Raw genomic sequence first — 15681 nt, forward strand, 5'->3', positions numbered from 1 at the left:
ATCTTATAATCTGGACCAATTATTCTTCAAGAAACACATGGGACTAATAGTAACATTTTCTAACCCCGATGTTTATAACTATTGATTTGGTTTCTGAAATTGATGGGTCACCCAACTCCCAAGATGGCATTGATTTCAATTGGGCATGGAGTCGTGTTGAATTTGAACCCATAAGTAATAATTACAGATCGAACAACTCACTACAAAATAACATTTATCGCGATTGATGTTTAATTGATAATATGAAAGTAAGCATTGATTGATTTACAAAAAAAAAAATGATTCTTTAAAAATCATTTTAATCGGTTAGATGTGTTTGGATTTTGATTATATGCAAATAGGCATAAATAATGTTCACACAAGAAAGAGCTCAATTGGAAATTACGATTTGGATGACAGTCGCTACTAGTTGAAAGATAATTCATCTACACTAGGTATTTCATCAATAGCGACGGTCTTCTTACCCCGTCACCAGAACTTATGCTTTGTTTTCCCTAATCATTCAAATATTTATATTTTAATTAATAATCAAAATAAAGCTTATAAGACTAATCTACAGCGGTATTGCGATTAGAGCTGCTTATAGTAGGCGGGTTGTGACTTGGAGGAGGATCGAGGAGGCATGGTGAATGGTGACAAAGTAAGCTCTTCTCCTTTGCTCGATTACACATCTTTTTTATGGTTAATTCCATCGTTCCTTACTTTGATGATAAAATGTAACAAAGAAGTTGTCCATATGCATATACATATTCATAGAGCTTTTTAGTTCTCAAATCTAACAAATGGATAAATTTAGTATAAAAACTTATCAAAATTCAAAAGAATGCTTGTTAAGGGAAAATAAATGGTAATATGCATGAATATCAAGTGGACACCATGGATTTTTTTATTTTTTTATTTTTTTGAGAAAAATTAGCAAATATAAATTTAATAATATATTAATGAAAAAAATCTTAAACTATTTTTAAATTTTAGTATTCAACTAAGAGGTATTGTGTAGAGTGAGTTTTTTTTAATTAAATTTAAATTCAGTCATAAATATATCGGTTATACTCTATCAAAATCTTACATCCGGCCATATATTTAACGGATTTGATATATCATATATTTGATCCGTTTGATAAATGTTTAGATATTTGACCATATATATATTTAATAATTCATATTCAAGCGTATTCATAAACTAATTTTAAAATAATTAATCAAACAAAATAAATTAAAAAACAAACATAGTAACAATTTCAAACAAATTGTCTTAATAAATATAAAAAAAAATCAAGTTGGTATATCTTTAAAATTTATTCGTATATCATAACTTTAACTAATATATTTTAAGTGTGTATCAAATTGGTTCGATATTTTAAATAACTTTATATCGAACCATAATATATCGGTTTTTATTCGAATGAAACAGAAACCTCAGTCAAACCATAGGCATCACTGAGAATTTGATCGCCCTTTCATCATCAACGAAAATCAAGCAACCTCGATATCAAACTCCATTGAAAACACCTCAGATCTGGACATTTCTAGATCTGAAACCAAGACAACATTGATCCCACAAATAAAGATGCAACAGAGATAGTTAATAAGAAAGCAAGTACTTTGAATTGATTGTATTGTGTGACATTAAAGTACGAGATGGGCGCCCAAATTAGTAAATATTTTATAGTATGTGCATACCCAGCCACATTATACACACGTAAGCATAAAGACCATAGAAATGGAAATATTTTATAGTTCAATGAATACAATATTTTGGTGGAAATTAATTAATTAATAATATTGCAGGTGATGGAGACAAAATTACAGGGTGTATGTGTAAAATTGACAACATTTTTTCTTGTTTACTTTATTACTACTACTTCCATAGAAAGAAAAAGGAGATGGAAAGTATTTAATTAAGATATTTCCAAAAAAATTCTTCAATTTTATATATTTCTTTCTTTAGAATTGGAAATGGAAAATTTATAAGGTGTGCCTATCTTTTTTTCACATGGTTGTACTTCAACCATTTCATCAATTTTGAATATATATATATACAAAAATATATTGCTAGCATTTGTTGGTTATGTGACAAAACTAATTAGGAAGTATATATATTATTCCTCTTTAATTCAAAAGTTTATTTTATGTTTTTTTTATTTGATAAAATACAATATTCACATGCACACATTAAAAGAATGGAAAAATTAGAGTGGGTCTTGGGTTCTATTGTAAAATAAATAATTAATAGTGTCTTGAATAATATATTTATTTATAAGATATTATTACAATATAATCATTATTATATAGATCATTCAATAAGATATATCCTCATATTCTAACAACCACGCACTAATTAAAGATACATTTACAATTATTAGATCTCATAATTATTCATATTAAAAGCACATGGATTAAAATTAAGTCTATAAAAGAAAAAAAAAATCTTAATCACATCTAAACTAGTTTAGCTATGGTTAAATATTACGTTTCTTATGGAAATATAAGTTGGGCAGGACTAATTAAAATGATGATATTATAATAAAAGTTTTGCAAGGATACTTAAAAAGTACATTCGTATTATAGTTTACAACGATAGCTAAAGATATTTATACATTATTAATTATATATCGCCATTGAATATGACGATAAGACATAATATAATTTCATAGAATAACAGCATGGAACAAAAGAATGCTATCAAATGATGTCTTTATATATTTAGTTGATCAGTTATAGTTTGCGTATGAGAAATATCATTTCTTTGTCCATCTCTTAATTCTTTGCAACGAAAATTGAGTAAATTCGTGTAAAAATCGATTGTGAAATTATTATTATTTGAGCATCAAACAACCTCTAATCATATTTTTCACTTTCACTAAATCTTAAATTGAATAGTATTAATTAATTAGTGATGATACATACAATAAGAATTAAAATATAAAAAATTGAGATCTGAGGAATAGTAGTTAGAAGAAGTATATACATGAGATTGAGACAATAGTGGGTATATGATTAATTAATTAATTAATAATGTTTTAAATATATGAAACAAACTGATTTTTGAGGAGAGGATTCAAACACGAAGACCATTCTCTCTCTTTGAAAATTAAATATTGAATTTTACTTTTATTTTCGTTACAGCCTCCTCCGCCGAATCAATTTAATTATTATTGTTGTTATTGCTATTTCAAAAATAAGGACAAATATGAATAATATAGCTGAGTCAGACACGTGATCAAAATTAATTATTTCATCTTATTCATTGGCGTTTTCTTTTTAATGTGTAAATATTTTTTTTATTTTTTTTTCAAACTTCAAAGTTAAAATTCAACTTTGTATCTTACCGTTATGAATTGGGTTGGGTCAATTTATTTGATAAATTTAAATTCGATTCTATTAAAAGTACTATTAGATATTAGTATGTTTGTGTTTGATAATGTAAACGACCTTTATCAGAAAAAAATAATTTTTATTTTTTATTTCATAATATATAACTTATTGTTTAAAATAATTGTGTGATATTTTAAAATTTTAAATAATGTAAATATATATTTTTTTTATTAGAAAAGTTTAGAGAAAAATCAAATTTGAGTTTTCATCAAAATGACCCAACAAATTGATTGGATATTGAAATTCAACAAATGTTACTTTCCTCTATTGGTAGAGAAAATTTGAAGATAAAACAAAAACAATCAATTTTTTTTTTTGCCAACATTACAATATACCAAATAAATGAAGCAAGACATATTACACTTATCTAAGATATTCTTTATACTAATAAATAATTGTATAACTTGATATTATTTGGGTTTGACTTGATTTTAATAAAAAATAATATTAATATTTATAAGAGAGGGACACAATAAAAATATAGTATTATAAATTATCAATCAAAATAATGAGAAATAAATTTAAACATGACCGATAGATAACAAAAGTCATCGATTTGTGAATTTATACTAAGAACACTTACTAATAAACCTCATTTTTTTTTTTTTAATTTATTATGAAAACTTGTATAAAAGATAATGATTTAGTAATTGCATTTGATGGGTGTCTATTTTTTCAATGATTGTCCTTTTATAAAACACAGTACACAATTATTTAAAAAGATGTTTAATATCGAATTAAAGAATGGGTGCTTAATTAAATTTAATTTGAGACAGATAGTACTTATTATTATAATTATTTTATTATAATAAGGAAAGGATATAATTGATAGGTGTCAAAATGAGACTTTTCCGACTGATGGCCGACTTGCCCGTGGGTGTGCCTTTTCCAACAACTGAAAAAATAATTAATTAATTCCATGTTATGTTATGGCCCCAAAAAATAAATAATCCCATTTGTCTTTGGCGCATTCACAGCCGTTAGATCACTCATGTATGGTCATCGAATCAAGTGGTCCCCTCGAACATTTCTTCACCAACATGGTAACATGCCTTTTTTACTGTTTATTTTTTATTATTATTTTATCCTAAACATATATATATGACTAATAGTAGTTTCAGATCCCTTTAAACAAAACAAAAATAAAATAAAATAAATTTTTATCAATGTGTTACCTTTTTATAATTAAGGTTATCTTCGTTAATAGGAAGAGTGAGGTGATTTGAGGGGTGTAATCATAAATTACGGATTTGATTCACATTTAGAGCGACTTAAATAGAAGTAAAGTTATGGTTATGAAATATTTTACTAGCTTCTTACTATAAAAAAAAGATGGGTACATGTCGAAACAAAGAAATTGTTAAGCTATGGAAAAAAAAATAAGAATTTTAAAGAGAAATGGATTAAACCTAAAAAAATCATGTCACATTTGTGAGGAAATTTATATTCAAATGGATTTAAGTTGATTAAATAACCAACTTAAATTAAGTAAGTAATAGTGAACATTGGTTACCTATTAGAATATTCCTTTATGTTCCTTTTTCTTATTTACTAGTTGTGGTCCAGCTTGTTTGATTTTTTTTAATTATTTATCATATTAGCCATCTCTTTTTAAAATAACTTCATTTATTAATATGAATATTAAAAAATTAAAAATTATAATTCAAAAAAAGTCTAAATTTTGATTCTAACCATTGAAATAACTCAATAACATACCTTAGTTATTTCAGGTGTGAACAGTTTAGTTAAGTCTCAAAAGTTAGCTTGAGATGTTAGGTTTTGTTTGGCTAAAATTATTTACATCATTTCACTCTTTTTCTTTCATTACATCATTCAACCTGTTAACTAAAATAGTAAAATATATTTTATTTGACAATTTATTATTATTATTATATATTAATATATATCCTTTAATTTATTTATTTTTTATCAAAACTCATAACCTCCTTAAAATAGTTTTTTCCTAAATAAAATAGAAAAAACTGTCATTATTAATTATCACTTTTAAATAACTCAAATCCGAACAAACACTTCGTTTCAATTTAGTCGTTTATAAGATCAATCTATTTCATTCACTTGTAAAAGATGATTCCTAGATATACAAGTTATACATAAATTATATTTTTAAAATAACATCAACTATAATAAAAAAAACTTAGTATTAATGGATTTTAGGGTAAATATTATTTTCTTGTAAAAAATAAAATTATTTATATTTTTCTTATAAAATTATACATATTTTTAAAATTTTAATAACAATTAGTCTATTAATTTAAGAATTCGACACTAAACTAACAATTGTTTTAACAGTTTTAAAATTTATCAATTATTGATCGTTCGATTTAGATCGGTTTAGTTTCATTTTAACAATTTCATTGTATTTGTTTAAACCCTAACAACCCTAATTGTTAGAAACTAAGATAGTTTTTTAACCAAACAACCCCTGATTAGAAGCTCACCTAATATCTGCAAAAGTTAAAAAGGACAGATAAAATAAAAAAGTGACACATCCGCTGAAAGTTACACTGAATATAATGATCGAATTCTTTTCATCACGCAAAACCTTAAAGTACTCTCTCTCTCTCCCATCTCTCTTTCTCTCTCTCACACACCACAAAAGGGCACATATTTATAAAGTATATGATAAAATGTGTATAAAGTTCATTTCTTCATTAGCTTCAACTTCAAATAGTTCCCACTGTTTCCACATCAAAATCCATAATCATCACGTCTCTCTCCATTTATCTCTCCTCTCTCCTCCTTTTTTTATTTTATTTTTTTCCGCAGTTTCTATATATCAACATTCAATACCCTAACAACCCATCTCAACTTGCATCTCACATTCTCATTTTCCTCATCACCGCCTTTTTCTCTTTCTCTATATAAAAGTATACCCTGTTTCAACAATGTCAATAAACCAATTCTCATCAGAAATCCCACAAACTATATGGTGGGCATGGCAACATCAACCAACAATTACCCATCACTCTAATTCCGAATCCAAACTCCCCCAAACTCAATCTCAATCCGCCGACTTATCCATGTTCGCCGGCGAAAACAGGGAAGCTTACAACAACAGGGAGTCAATGTTTGAGAAACACTTGACTCCAAGCGATGTAGGGAAATTAAACAGGCTGGTTATACCCAAACAACACGCGGAAAGACACTTCCCGTTAGGCGCCGCCGTCTCCGGCGAATCCACGGCGGAGAAGGGTTTGTTACTTACGTTTGAGGATGAGCTGGGTAAGTGTTGGAGATTTAGGTATTCGTATTGGAATAGTAGTCAGAGTTATGTTTTGACTAGAGGATGGAGTCGGTTTGTTAAGGAGAAACAACTTGATGCTGGAGATGTTGTCACTTTTGATAAGGGTGGTGACCATTTGTTTATTGGTTGGAGGCGGCGTGACTTGGCGGCGCCGAGTCAACCTGTTTCTACTCCGGTCACGGTTGGTTATTATCATCCGCATCCTTCTTATAATTCGAACCCACATGAGTCATCTCTTCATGCAACAGGTATTACTTCACTTAACATGTCTAGTTGTCATGTCATAGCCATTTTTGACCTAAATTGATCTAGGGTTTAGTTTTGATTCAATTGGATTATAAGCTGAATCAAACCCACAAAAAATTTATGTTGAAAGTGAGGTAGATTGAACATAATAATAATGCACGTGTTGGATGATTTGCAGCAATCGGCTTAGGTGATGAGGGACGACAATACACGCAAACGACGTCGTCTTCTGGTGGGAACCAAAAGAGGTCGGTTTTGAGGCTGTTTGGGGTCAACATGGAGTGCCATGATGTAGATGATCATGATGACGAAGATGGGTCCGAGACCCATACCCGACCCGACTCCACCACCCATCCATTTTAAACCCTCTTAATTATTTTCGGTAAGTAATTAATATATATAAATGTCTTGCCTCCTCTAATGAGGCAATCTATATAAATTCATCAATATAATTAATTAATTAATATATTTTATGATGATCTCATCTCAAGTATTAATATGTTTTTTCTACCATTATTGTTTGGTTCATGAATCAGCTTGATTATTTTTACTTTAATGTAGCTTTAGATAGGTTTAATTTTAAATTTAATTCTTTTTCTGGTTAAGATAGATTGGTTATAGCTAGATTCTTATGTAATGCAATATGTTATTGTATATATAGTGGTGGTCCATTCCAGCTAGCAACTTGGGCCTGGTTTGGAATTCACCTCTCATTTTGGTATAGCCAGGACTTGTTTGGATTCATTAGGTTAATCAAGGCACAATAATCACATCAATAATGTGTATAGTATATTGAATTATGGTTTTTAATTTGAATGGTTTGTTTACAGGATAGAAATAATAAAAATAAATAATAAAGACTTGGAGGATAGAATGATGAGAAGATATGTTAAAGGATGAAGATCTTTGAGATGTGACTTTTTGAAGATGGAAGAAAGTAAGAGAAGATGGATATGGATATTCCATACATATCTATATATATATTATTATTATATGTAGTCTTATAAAATATATAATTATATAAACTATGTACTGAATTGATGATGGATGATGATGGATGATGATACTAATTGGGGATGGAGAAGAAGAAAAATCCCAGATTTTGGGGCAGCTGTGTAGAGAAAATCCTAAGGAGATTTGAGAGAGAATGGGTCTGGATATGAGAAATTGACAGAAATAGGGCATACGTCATCATCCATGATCGATCATCGAAGAATTGTATATAAAGGTGGTTGGCATCAGGAATCTGTGTATATATTTTGGTTACTGTTATGATTCTGGTGCATGCCTGAGACTGAGAGATGCAAGAATTAGCTATATAGTGGTGGGTCTCACTTTCGATCGATGTCCACAAATAACAACTCCATCATCTAAATTGAGATATTTCTCATGCATGATCTCATATACTTTTAATTTTAAGTTGTATTATTTTTGTTTATTTATTTCTTTATGTTAACTATGTTTTGTTTAAGATATTTGTTTTCATTTTTCGTGTTTAGTCAAGGCACAAAAGGTTAATGTCATATGTCATGTGCATGTGCCGGAAAAGTTAATGTTTAGTTTTTTTTATAATAGTTTAATACATTTAAAAACATATTTGTTAACCCATTTTAATTATTTTGAATATTAGAAAATGAACAGTTTATTGTGTTGTTGATTTAAATATATATACTTATTTGTTTAGTTTATTAAATTTGTAAAATTAAAAGTTCAGGGTTTGTAAGTGGAGGGGTGATGTAGTGTGAGATCAAATTAAGATTCACTTAAACTATCAATTTCAAGTGATCAAACCAAGTTTTCCCTCAGGGCGTGTTCCATAAGGGTTATTTAAGGATTTTGTAAAAAAATAATTGGTTATTTGTTTTTAATTGTGTAAATTATTATAATAATTTTTTTTATTTAAAATTTATATTTTGTAAAAATAAAATAATTAAGAATATTTTAGATAATTAATGAAATAAGTGATTTGATATTTAAAATGATATTGATGTAATAGAAAGAAAATTTATAAAAGTTCAAATAAAATTCCAAAAGAATCTATAAAAAAAACCTACATCAAATGAGCTCTAAGTCTGAGTTACATCAGATTCATCACAATTCCTAAGAGAACCTTGAAACTTTGTTTTTTTTAACTTCATTATATACTATTAAAAAATCGTTCCACTTGGTTTGTTATATAACAAAAATTGTTGAAAGATTGACTACTTGTTAAGTATTCTAACTGGGTTCGAATATGATATCTTAAAAAACAAAACAAACAAATAAATGATTGTTTCTAAATCAAATAAAATTAAAAACAAAATATAGGTCAAATAGATATATGTCTATCAAAGATGTTGAAGAACATCAACACTTCCAACAGCAATGTCTGTTGACCATAACAAAATATACAATATTACAAATAATCTATAACAAAACTAAAACATAAGGAAGGATGGTCATATATGTTAGACATAGTTGATTAATGAACCTCACATTCACACTTAATTATGATAATTGAAAATTAGTATTTATTTCATATTATTGTCTTTAATTTTGTTTTGAAAAAATGTTTTCTTAATATGAATTAATGGAAGTCCATGATATATTATTAGTATAAAAACATCTATAATAGTGATCATTAAAGTAAGTCACTAATTATTATATTTCATAACGTTTATATCTAAATAATCCATAATCATATATTCAATGAAAGAGAACATTATTTAACCTGGAATATTACTATATGTTGCAGATCAATCGACTATTTCTATAACTCGATATTATAGTTGATAATCTAAATAAATACGTATGCGTGTGGTCGCACTAGAGTGTCCATCACGAGACAATTCCGGTTAATCCGTAAAAAGGAATTCAATAGTTGGTGGTTGGGTATATGTTTTTATATGTAAAACATATGATGTTATTGTGAGTAGTCAATATAGGAGTCACAACTCTTGTAATAGAAACAATGGTTTATATACTCAAAGGTCTCTTGTCAAAACTCTACTTAATAGTCAATGTTCATGACATACTTTCTGATGGTCTCCTCAAAATAGATTAAATGAGTAACAAGTTTTAGGATGACAAGAAAATAAGGTTGAATTAAATGCGATATTTCGGTCTTGGGAGTTTACAGTTAATAATCATACCCAATTAATTGAGCCGAATATAAGGGGTGACAAAATAACAGACATATTTGACACTTCGTCAAAGTTAGTACCAATTAACTTTTTGGAGTATCAGGGGTCACAAACGTTTTGCTAGAAATATCTTCGTGACTGAAGATTATAATCGGTTAAAATATTTGGGCCTAATGGGTCACATTTGAAGAATCAAGTGAAATGTAAAACGACAATAAATTTTGAATTCAACAAATGTTATAAGTATTTTTGAATTCCATCCATTTAATAAACAATAAGAACACTAGCATGTTATGTTGTTTTATCAATCGTTTCTGAAAAATGGTTTATACTTCACGTTGAAAAGACGTTTGGTGAACTAGTATGAGTCCATATCGTCGAGTGTTCGTGGATTTTTTTAAAGTATTTTAGACACTTCTTAAAAAGTCTAGAAAACCGTAAGGAATACGGATCATGATCGTCATCATAATCGTAAAAGATTAACAAAATGTCGTAATTCTATGAACTCGCTGTAGATGTTTTTAATAATTTATAATCAATGAAACTTGTCACTATTAATGTAAACAGAGATTATAAGTTTCATCAAATTTTAAATGTTAAATTCTAAAAAAAAAAATCAGCTATTAATTTCATATATATATATATATATATATATATATATATATATATATATATATATATATATATATATATATATATATATATATATATATATATATATATATACTGATTGTTATTTAATCAAATATTAATCTTGAAGTATTCATTGTCCACGAAGACATGTTTATTCACACAATGCAACTTAGTTCATATCTTCACAAGACACCAAATTATATGCAATTTTAAAGTTTACTATACAAGATATATAGCTTGAGAAACTTTTATAAAATCCTAGATTTATCACTGCAAAGTAATTTAAGATTTATCGCAAATTTAAGGACCAAAATTACCATTTTTAATCTGTATAAGAGCTGAATACTCCATAATTCATTACAAATGACAGAATTTATTTAAGGAACTTAATAAAACAACATGACATCCTAAGAGAATAGTTAAAAATGTCTCATTTTTTTAAAAAATAAAATAAAAATTGAACCTTTTATTCTTTGTATGTTACTTTTTCTTTGTAGTTAAAGATGTAGCATGAATGAATGTATGAGTATTATAGAAGGGAAAGAGGGGAAAGCCAAAAAGGGAAAACTATATAAAGTTAGAGAATTGACAAGAAGAAAGGTCACGGTGGGTTCTAACGATGCCCTGAACCGAAAATGGCGGACGAACTATCTCACCTTCCCCACCATTTTAATTTCCACCCACTATTTCTTTTATCACTAATAACATAGGGGGGGCATCATCAACTTGCATTTGTAAGAATCTAAACGGTAATCTTTAATCTTGATTTACAATTTGGAAAGAATGTGTTTTGCATCTTAGTTTGTGTTTCTTATGATGATGATGATGATGATCTAATCTATCTCCTTAAAAAAGCTTGATTTTCATTTACAGTTTGTTTTTACAGAATGATGGAAAAAGTCTTCAGGGAAACTGATGCGAGATAATGGATTCAGCAAGGAGTTGGTTACACAAGTTTCAACCTCGGGACCGCATTCGATCTTCAAGCAAGAAGAAGGATTCCTCAGTTTGTGAAGACGAAGATTTAACAACAATGTCAGCAGAAGAAGCTTCAAATGTCACCAAGCAAAAGGTTGCAGCAGCAAAACAGTATATTGAAAATCATTACAAGGAGCAAATGAAGAACCTCCAAGAGAGGAAGGACAGGTAATTTACATTATTTGATTACTGTTTATTTGTTTCAATTTGAATACAAATTTCTACTCATATTTCACAGTAATCAATCCATCCTGTTGTACATTCATTTGGAGTTTTGATTAATTCATGCAGTGTACTGTAAAGTAAAACATGCGAATTCTGAATTTTTCTCATCTTAAACGCATAATTGTAACACATTGTCTGCACAGTGAGTTCTGAAATTTCAGCATCTTCGTGTGATTCGAAAGCCTTTTCAACCACTATAATATATTTATCATGCATGTATACATATATGTTATTCTTTCGCATGTAATTACAAATTCTTAACCAGTTTTTGATTGTTTCATTTGGCAAACAGACGAGTTTTGCTTGAGCAGAAGCTAGCTGATGCTGATGTTTCTGAAGAGGATCAATGTAATCTACTGAAATTCCTGGAGAAGAAGGAAACTGAGTATATGCGTATTCAAAGGCATAAAATGGGTGTTGATGATTTTGACTTGTTAACAATGATTGGAAAGGGTGCATTTGGAGAAGTAAGTCTCTAAATGAATCTGTCATATGCTATATTTCTTTCTTGAGAAAGATAATGTTATTATTCAAAGAAAAATGAGAGCACAACAAAACTCAAGGACACATTACTAGACATGAAAATACAAGGAAAGAACAACGTTAAAATTGTCTTTTCACCTAACCAATCCATTGTTATCAAAATTCTCCGAGTAATGTTGGCTTTTTCATTGGTTTCAGGTGAGAGTTTGTAGGGAGAAGACATCGGGTCATGTGTACGCAATGAAAAAGCTTAAGAAGTCAGAGATGCTCCGAAGAGGACAGGTATAAAATGAAGAGAAAAGAAAAGCTGATCTAAATAATTGCTAATCTATGATTCTTTCAGGTGGAACATGTAAAAGCTGAGAGAAATCTCCTTGCATCTGTTGACAGCAACTGTATTGTAAAACTATATTGTTCTTTCCAAGATGAGGAGTATCTATACCTGATTATGGAATATCTACCTGGTGGAGATATGATGACTCTACTTATGAGAAAGGATACCTTAACCGAAGATGAAGCTCGGTTTTATGTTGGTGAAACAGTTTTAGCCATTGAATCTATTCACAAACATAACTATATCCATAGGTGTGTTATCTAATCTTATTATACATATTGACAACTAATGTTTAATGCTATTATACTTAGTTTCTCCTCTTTTTACTGCAGAGACATCAAACCAGATAACCTTTTACTTGATAAATTTGGTCATGTGAGACTCTCTGATTTTGGACTATGCAAACCTTTGGATTGCAGCACACTTGAAGAGAAGGATCTCCCTGGAGGGGACAGTTTTAACTCCAAATCCCAATCTGATAGCCAGTCTGCATCTTCAAACCGCACTCAACAAGAACAGTTGCAAAATTGGCAAAAGAACAGAAGAATGCTTGTAGGTGTCATGTAATAGAACGGTGACAAAAAAATTATTTCTTCTTTTGAATACTAGTTGTTAGTAATATAATCAACTTCATATATCGCTTCCAGTTCACTTTCTCTTTTTCTAATCCAAGGAACGTGTCTTCTTTTTTACACTTTTTCATTGGCAATTACAGGCTTATTCAACTGTAGGCACCCCAGATTACATTGCACCCGAAGTTCTTCTAAAGAAAGGATACGGAATGGAATGTGATTGGTTAGTTAGTTATTTACTCTAATTCTGTTTTCAAATGTGATCCATCTGGATTCACAACTGGTTGAGAAATGTGACAAAAGTATTGTTTTCAAATGAATCCATTATCTAATTTCCCTATATTTGGCTGTTTTTCTATAGGTGGTCACTTGGTGCTATCATGTATGAAATGCTTGTCGGGTATCCACCTTTTTATTCTGATGAACCTATGTCAACATGTAGAAAGGTAATGTTTTCTTTTATCATATATTGGTTTCGAAAAAATTGTTTCAATTGTTCCTGATAATACGGGATTTTCACTTATATAGATTATAAATTGGAAGACACATTTGAAATTCCCTGAAGAAGCAGATTTGTCAGCAGAAGCAAAAGATATCGTTAGTAAACTGCTTTGTAACGTCGACCAGAGGCTAGGCGCAAATGGTGCAGACGAAATAAAGGTGTTGTATGGTGTGTCCTGTTCTAATTTGTAAATATTCCTTCTAAGTTTCCATTATACAAGGTGATTGATTACCAAATTGTTTGTGATAATATAATATATAGATTCATACATGGTTTGAAGGCATTGATTGGGATAACCTATATGAAATGGAGGCTGCGTTTCTTCCAGAGGTTAACGATGAATTGGACACTCAAAACTTTGAGAAGTTTGATGAGGTTGCTTTTGTGGAACTCACTTTTTCTCATGTTAAATGGATACCATATTCATTTACTTAAACAGTTTTCTTTTTTCAGTCTGATGAGCATACTCAATCTTCATCAAAAGTTGGTCCATGGCGAAAGGTAATAAAAGCTGCACATTTTTTTTATAATTTACTGTCGTAGATAAGTGTATTTTGTCAGTATAATTTATTTGTATGACTTATCTTTCAGATGCTTTCATCCAAGGATGTTAATTTTGTTGGATATACATACAAGAATTTTGAAATTGTGAATGATTATCATGTGCCTGGAATGGGTATGTAAAATCGAGATAGACATTCTATTCTATTCTATTCTATTTCAGTTCTTCGTTTATTTATTATTGTCTTCTTCCCATAGCTGAGCTGAAGAAGAAAACTACGAAATCTAAGGCACCAACCATCAAAGCATTATTTGGTATGTTCTAATATTAGTATGCTTCTCTAAGAGTGATGGATGATTCTTTATTACCTTAATTATATTGTTTTGCAGAGGATGAACATGAAACACCAGAAACAGCTATAAATGAAGGAAGTTCTTGACAAAATTCTCACAAATTAACAGACATTAACTGGGAGACATCTGATTTTATGGGACAGAATCTGTACTGATGACATTCCTGAGTTTTATTATTATGTAATCCAATTTTGTTTTCTCATATAAACTAATTCATAGTTTCAAATGAATTTGATTGTAGAAGGTCATGACATGTTGAAACAGAGAGATTTGCACGTCTTCTTCAGTAAGATCTTTTTTTTAGTAAAAGATAGCTTGCCTGATGAACGTGCTAGGCACTATATTATTAAAAGAATAAGGCTATGGTCAATTTGAATTGAAAAAAACAGATGTATCTTTGAAGAAGATTACAGGACTGAGTTATTTTTTTTGTTTTTAAATTATGGAGCTAGGTCATACCAAGACCGATTCAAATTTGGGACCTTAAGTCCCTAAATGTGGTTTTTTTCTACTTGAGCTATTCTTGTGGGTCGGGAGACTCTCTGTTTCCATTCAAAACGCTATCAGTGGAGAATTAAACCCATGACATTTTGGTCTCTAAAGTCGACTATTTTCATTGGACCACTTTAGTTTGATGGGGTATTTAAGTAGAATGTATATCTATAAATGAATAAATTAGTTGGTATCTGCGTTAGGTCTTACTATTATTCAAAAATGACATTGATTGTATAACCAAAACCAAAATAAATCATGATAAACTTACAATTTTTTTATGAGATCCTGTTATAGGTTGATTAAAAAAGGTTGTTTCATCCTCTCTTCTAGCCTAGTGGCAACAAGAGGTGGATATCCCCCAGGCCTCCATGAGGTCCTGGGTTCGAGCCCGTCAGGCGGCAAGTTCTGCGCCTGGTTAATTGGTTAAGTATGTTTGCGGGCTATGTACTTAACCCGCGGGGATTAGTCGCACTCCATAGGAGCAGCGGAATCCAGCGTTCTAAAAAAAAAAAAAAGTTGTTTCTATTAGCATGTATTGTACCTATTCATTGCATTATTTTAGAAAGAAAACTAAATAGCATGTTTTAAAAACA

General features: G+C 29.4%; 2 protein-coding genes across 2 annotated transcripts; both read left to right on the forward strand.

The window, feature by feature from the left end:
- The first annotated feature begins 5851 nt into the window (after positions 1–5851).
- LOC124915415 (B3 domain-containing protein At2g36080-like) lies at positions 5852–8412 on the forward strand. The gene is made up of 3 exons (XM_047456127.1): positions 5852–6891; positions 7068–7271; positions 7720–8412. The coding sequence occupies exons 1-2, from the start codon at positions 6285–6287 to the stop codon at positions 7250–7252; spliced, it is 792 nt and encodes a 263-aa protein (XP_047312083.1). The 5' UTR covers positions 5852–6284; the 3' UTR covers positions 7253–7271; positions 7720–8412.
- A 3125-nt stretch (positions 8413–11537) lies between these two features.
- On the forward strand, positions 11538–14908 carry LOC124914885 (serine/threonine-protein kinase 38-like). The gene is made up of 13 exons (XM_047455506.1): positions 11538–11790; positions 12140–12314; positions 12529–12612; positions 12674–12915; positions 12997–13216; positions 13380–13459; positions 13598–13682; positions 13765–13896; positions 14000–14113; positions 14192–14239; positions 14330–14414; positions 14498–14554; positions 14630–14908. The coding sequence occupies exons 1-13, from the start codon at positions 11570–11572 to the stop codon at positions 14677–14679; spliced, it is 1593 nt and encodes a 530-aa protein (XP_047311462.1). The 5' UTR covers positions 11538–11569; the 3' UTR covers positions 14680–14908.
- Positions 14909–15681: the final 773 nt, after the last annotated feature.

This window comes from Impatiens glandulifera, chromosome 9 (genome assembly GCF_907164915.1).
Source record: "Impatiens glandulifera chromosome 9, dImpGla2.1, whole genome shotgun sequence".
Classification (NCBI taxonomy): domain Eukaryota; kingdom Viridiplantae; phylum Streptophyta; class Magnoliopsida; order Ericales; family Balsaminaceae; genus Impatiens; species Impatiens glandulifera.

Excerpts from the sequence above, each read along its gene's own strand:
- LOC124914885 (XM_047455506.1), top strand. The coding sequence starts at position 11,570 with ATGGATTCAGCAAGGAGTTGGTTACACAAGTTTCAACCTCGGGACCGC. Across the intron at positions 13,460-13,597 it reads TACGGAATGGAATGTGATTG|GTGGTCACTTGGTGCTATCA; the intron begins GTTAGTTAGTTA and ends GTTTTTCTATAG. Across the intron at positions 14,555-14,629 it reads AACCATCAAAGCATTATTTG|AGGATGAACATGAAACACCA; the intron begins GTATGTTCTAAT and ends ATTGTTTTGCAG.
- LOC124915415 (XM_047456127.1), top strand. The coding sequence starts at position 6,285 with ATGTCAATAAACCAATTCTCATCAGAAATCCCACAAACTATATGGTGG. Across the intron at positions 6,892-7,067 it reads GTCATCTCTTCATGCAACAG|CAATCGGCTTAGGTGATGAG; the intron begins GTATTACTTCAC and ends GATGATTTGCAG.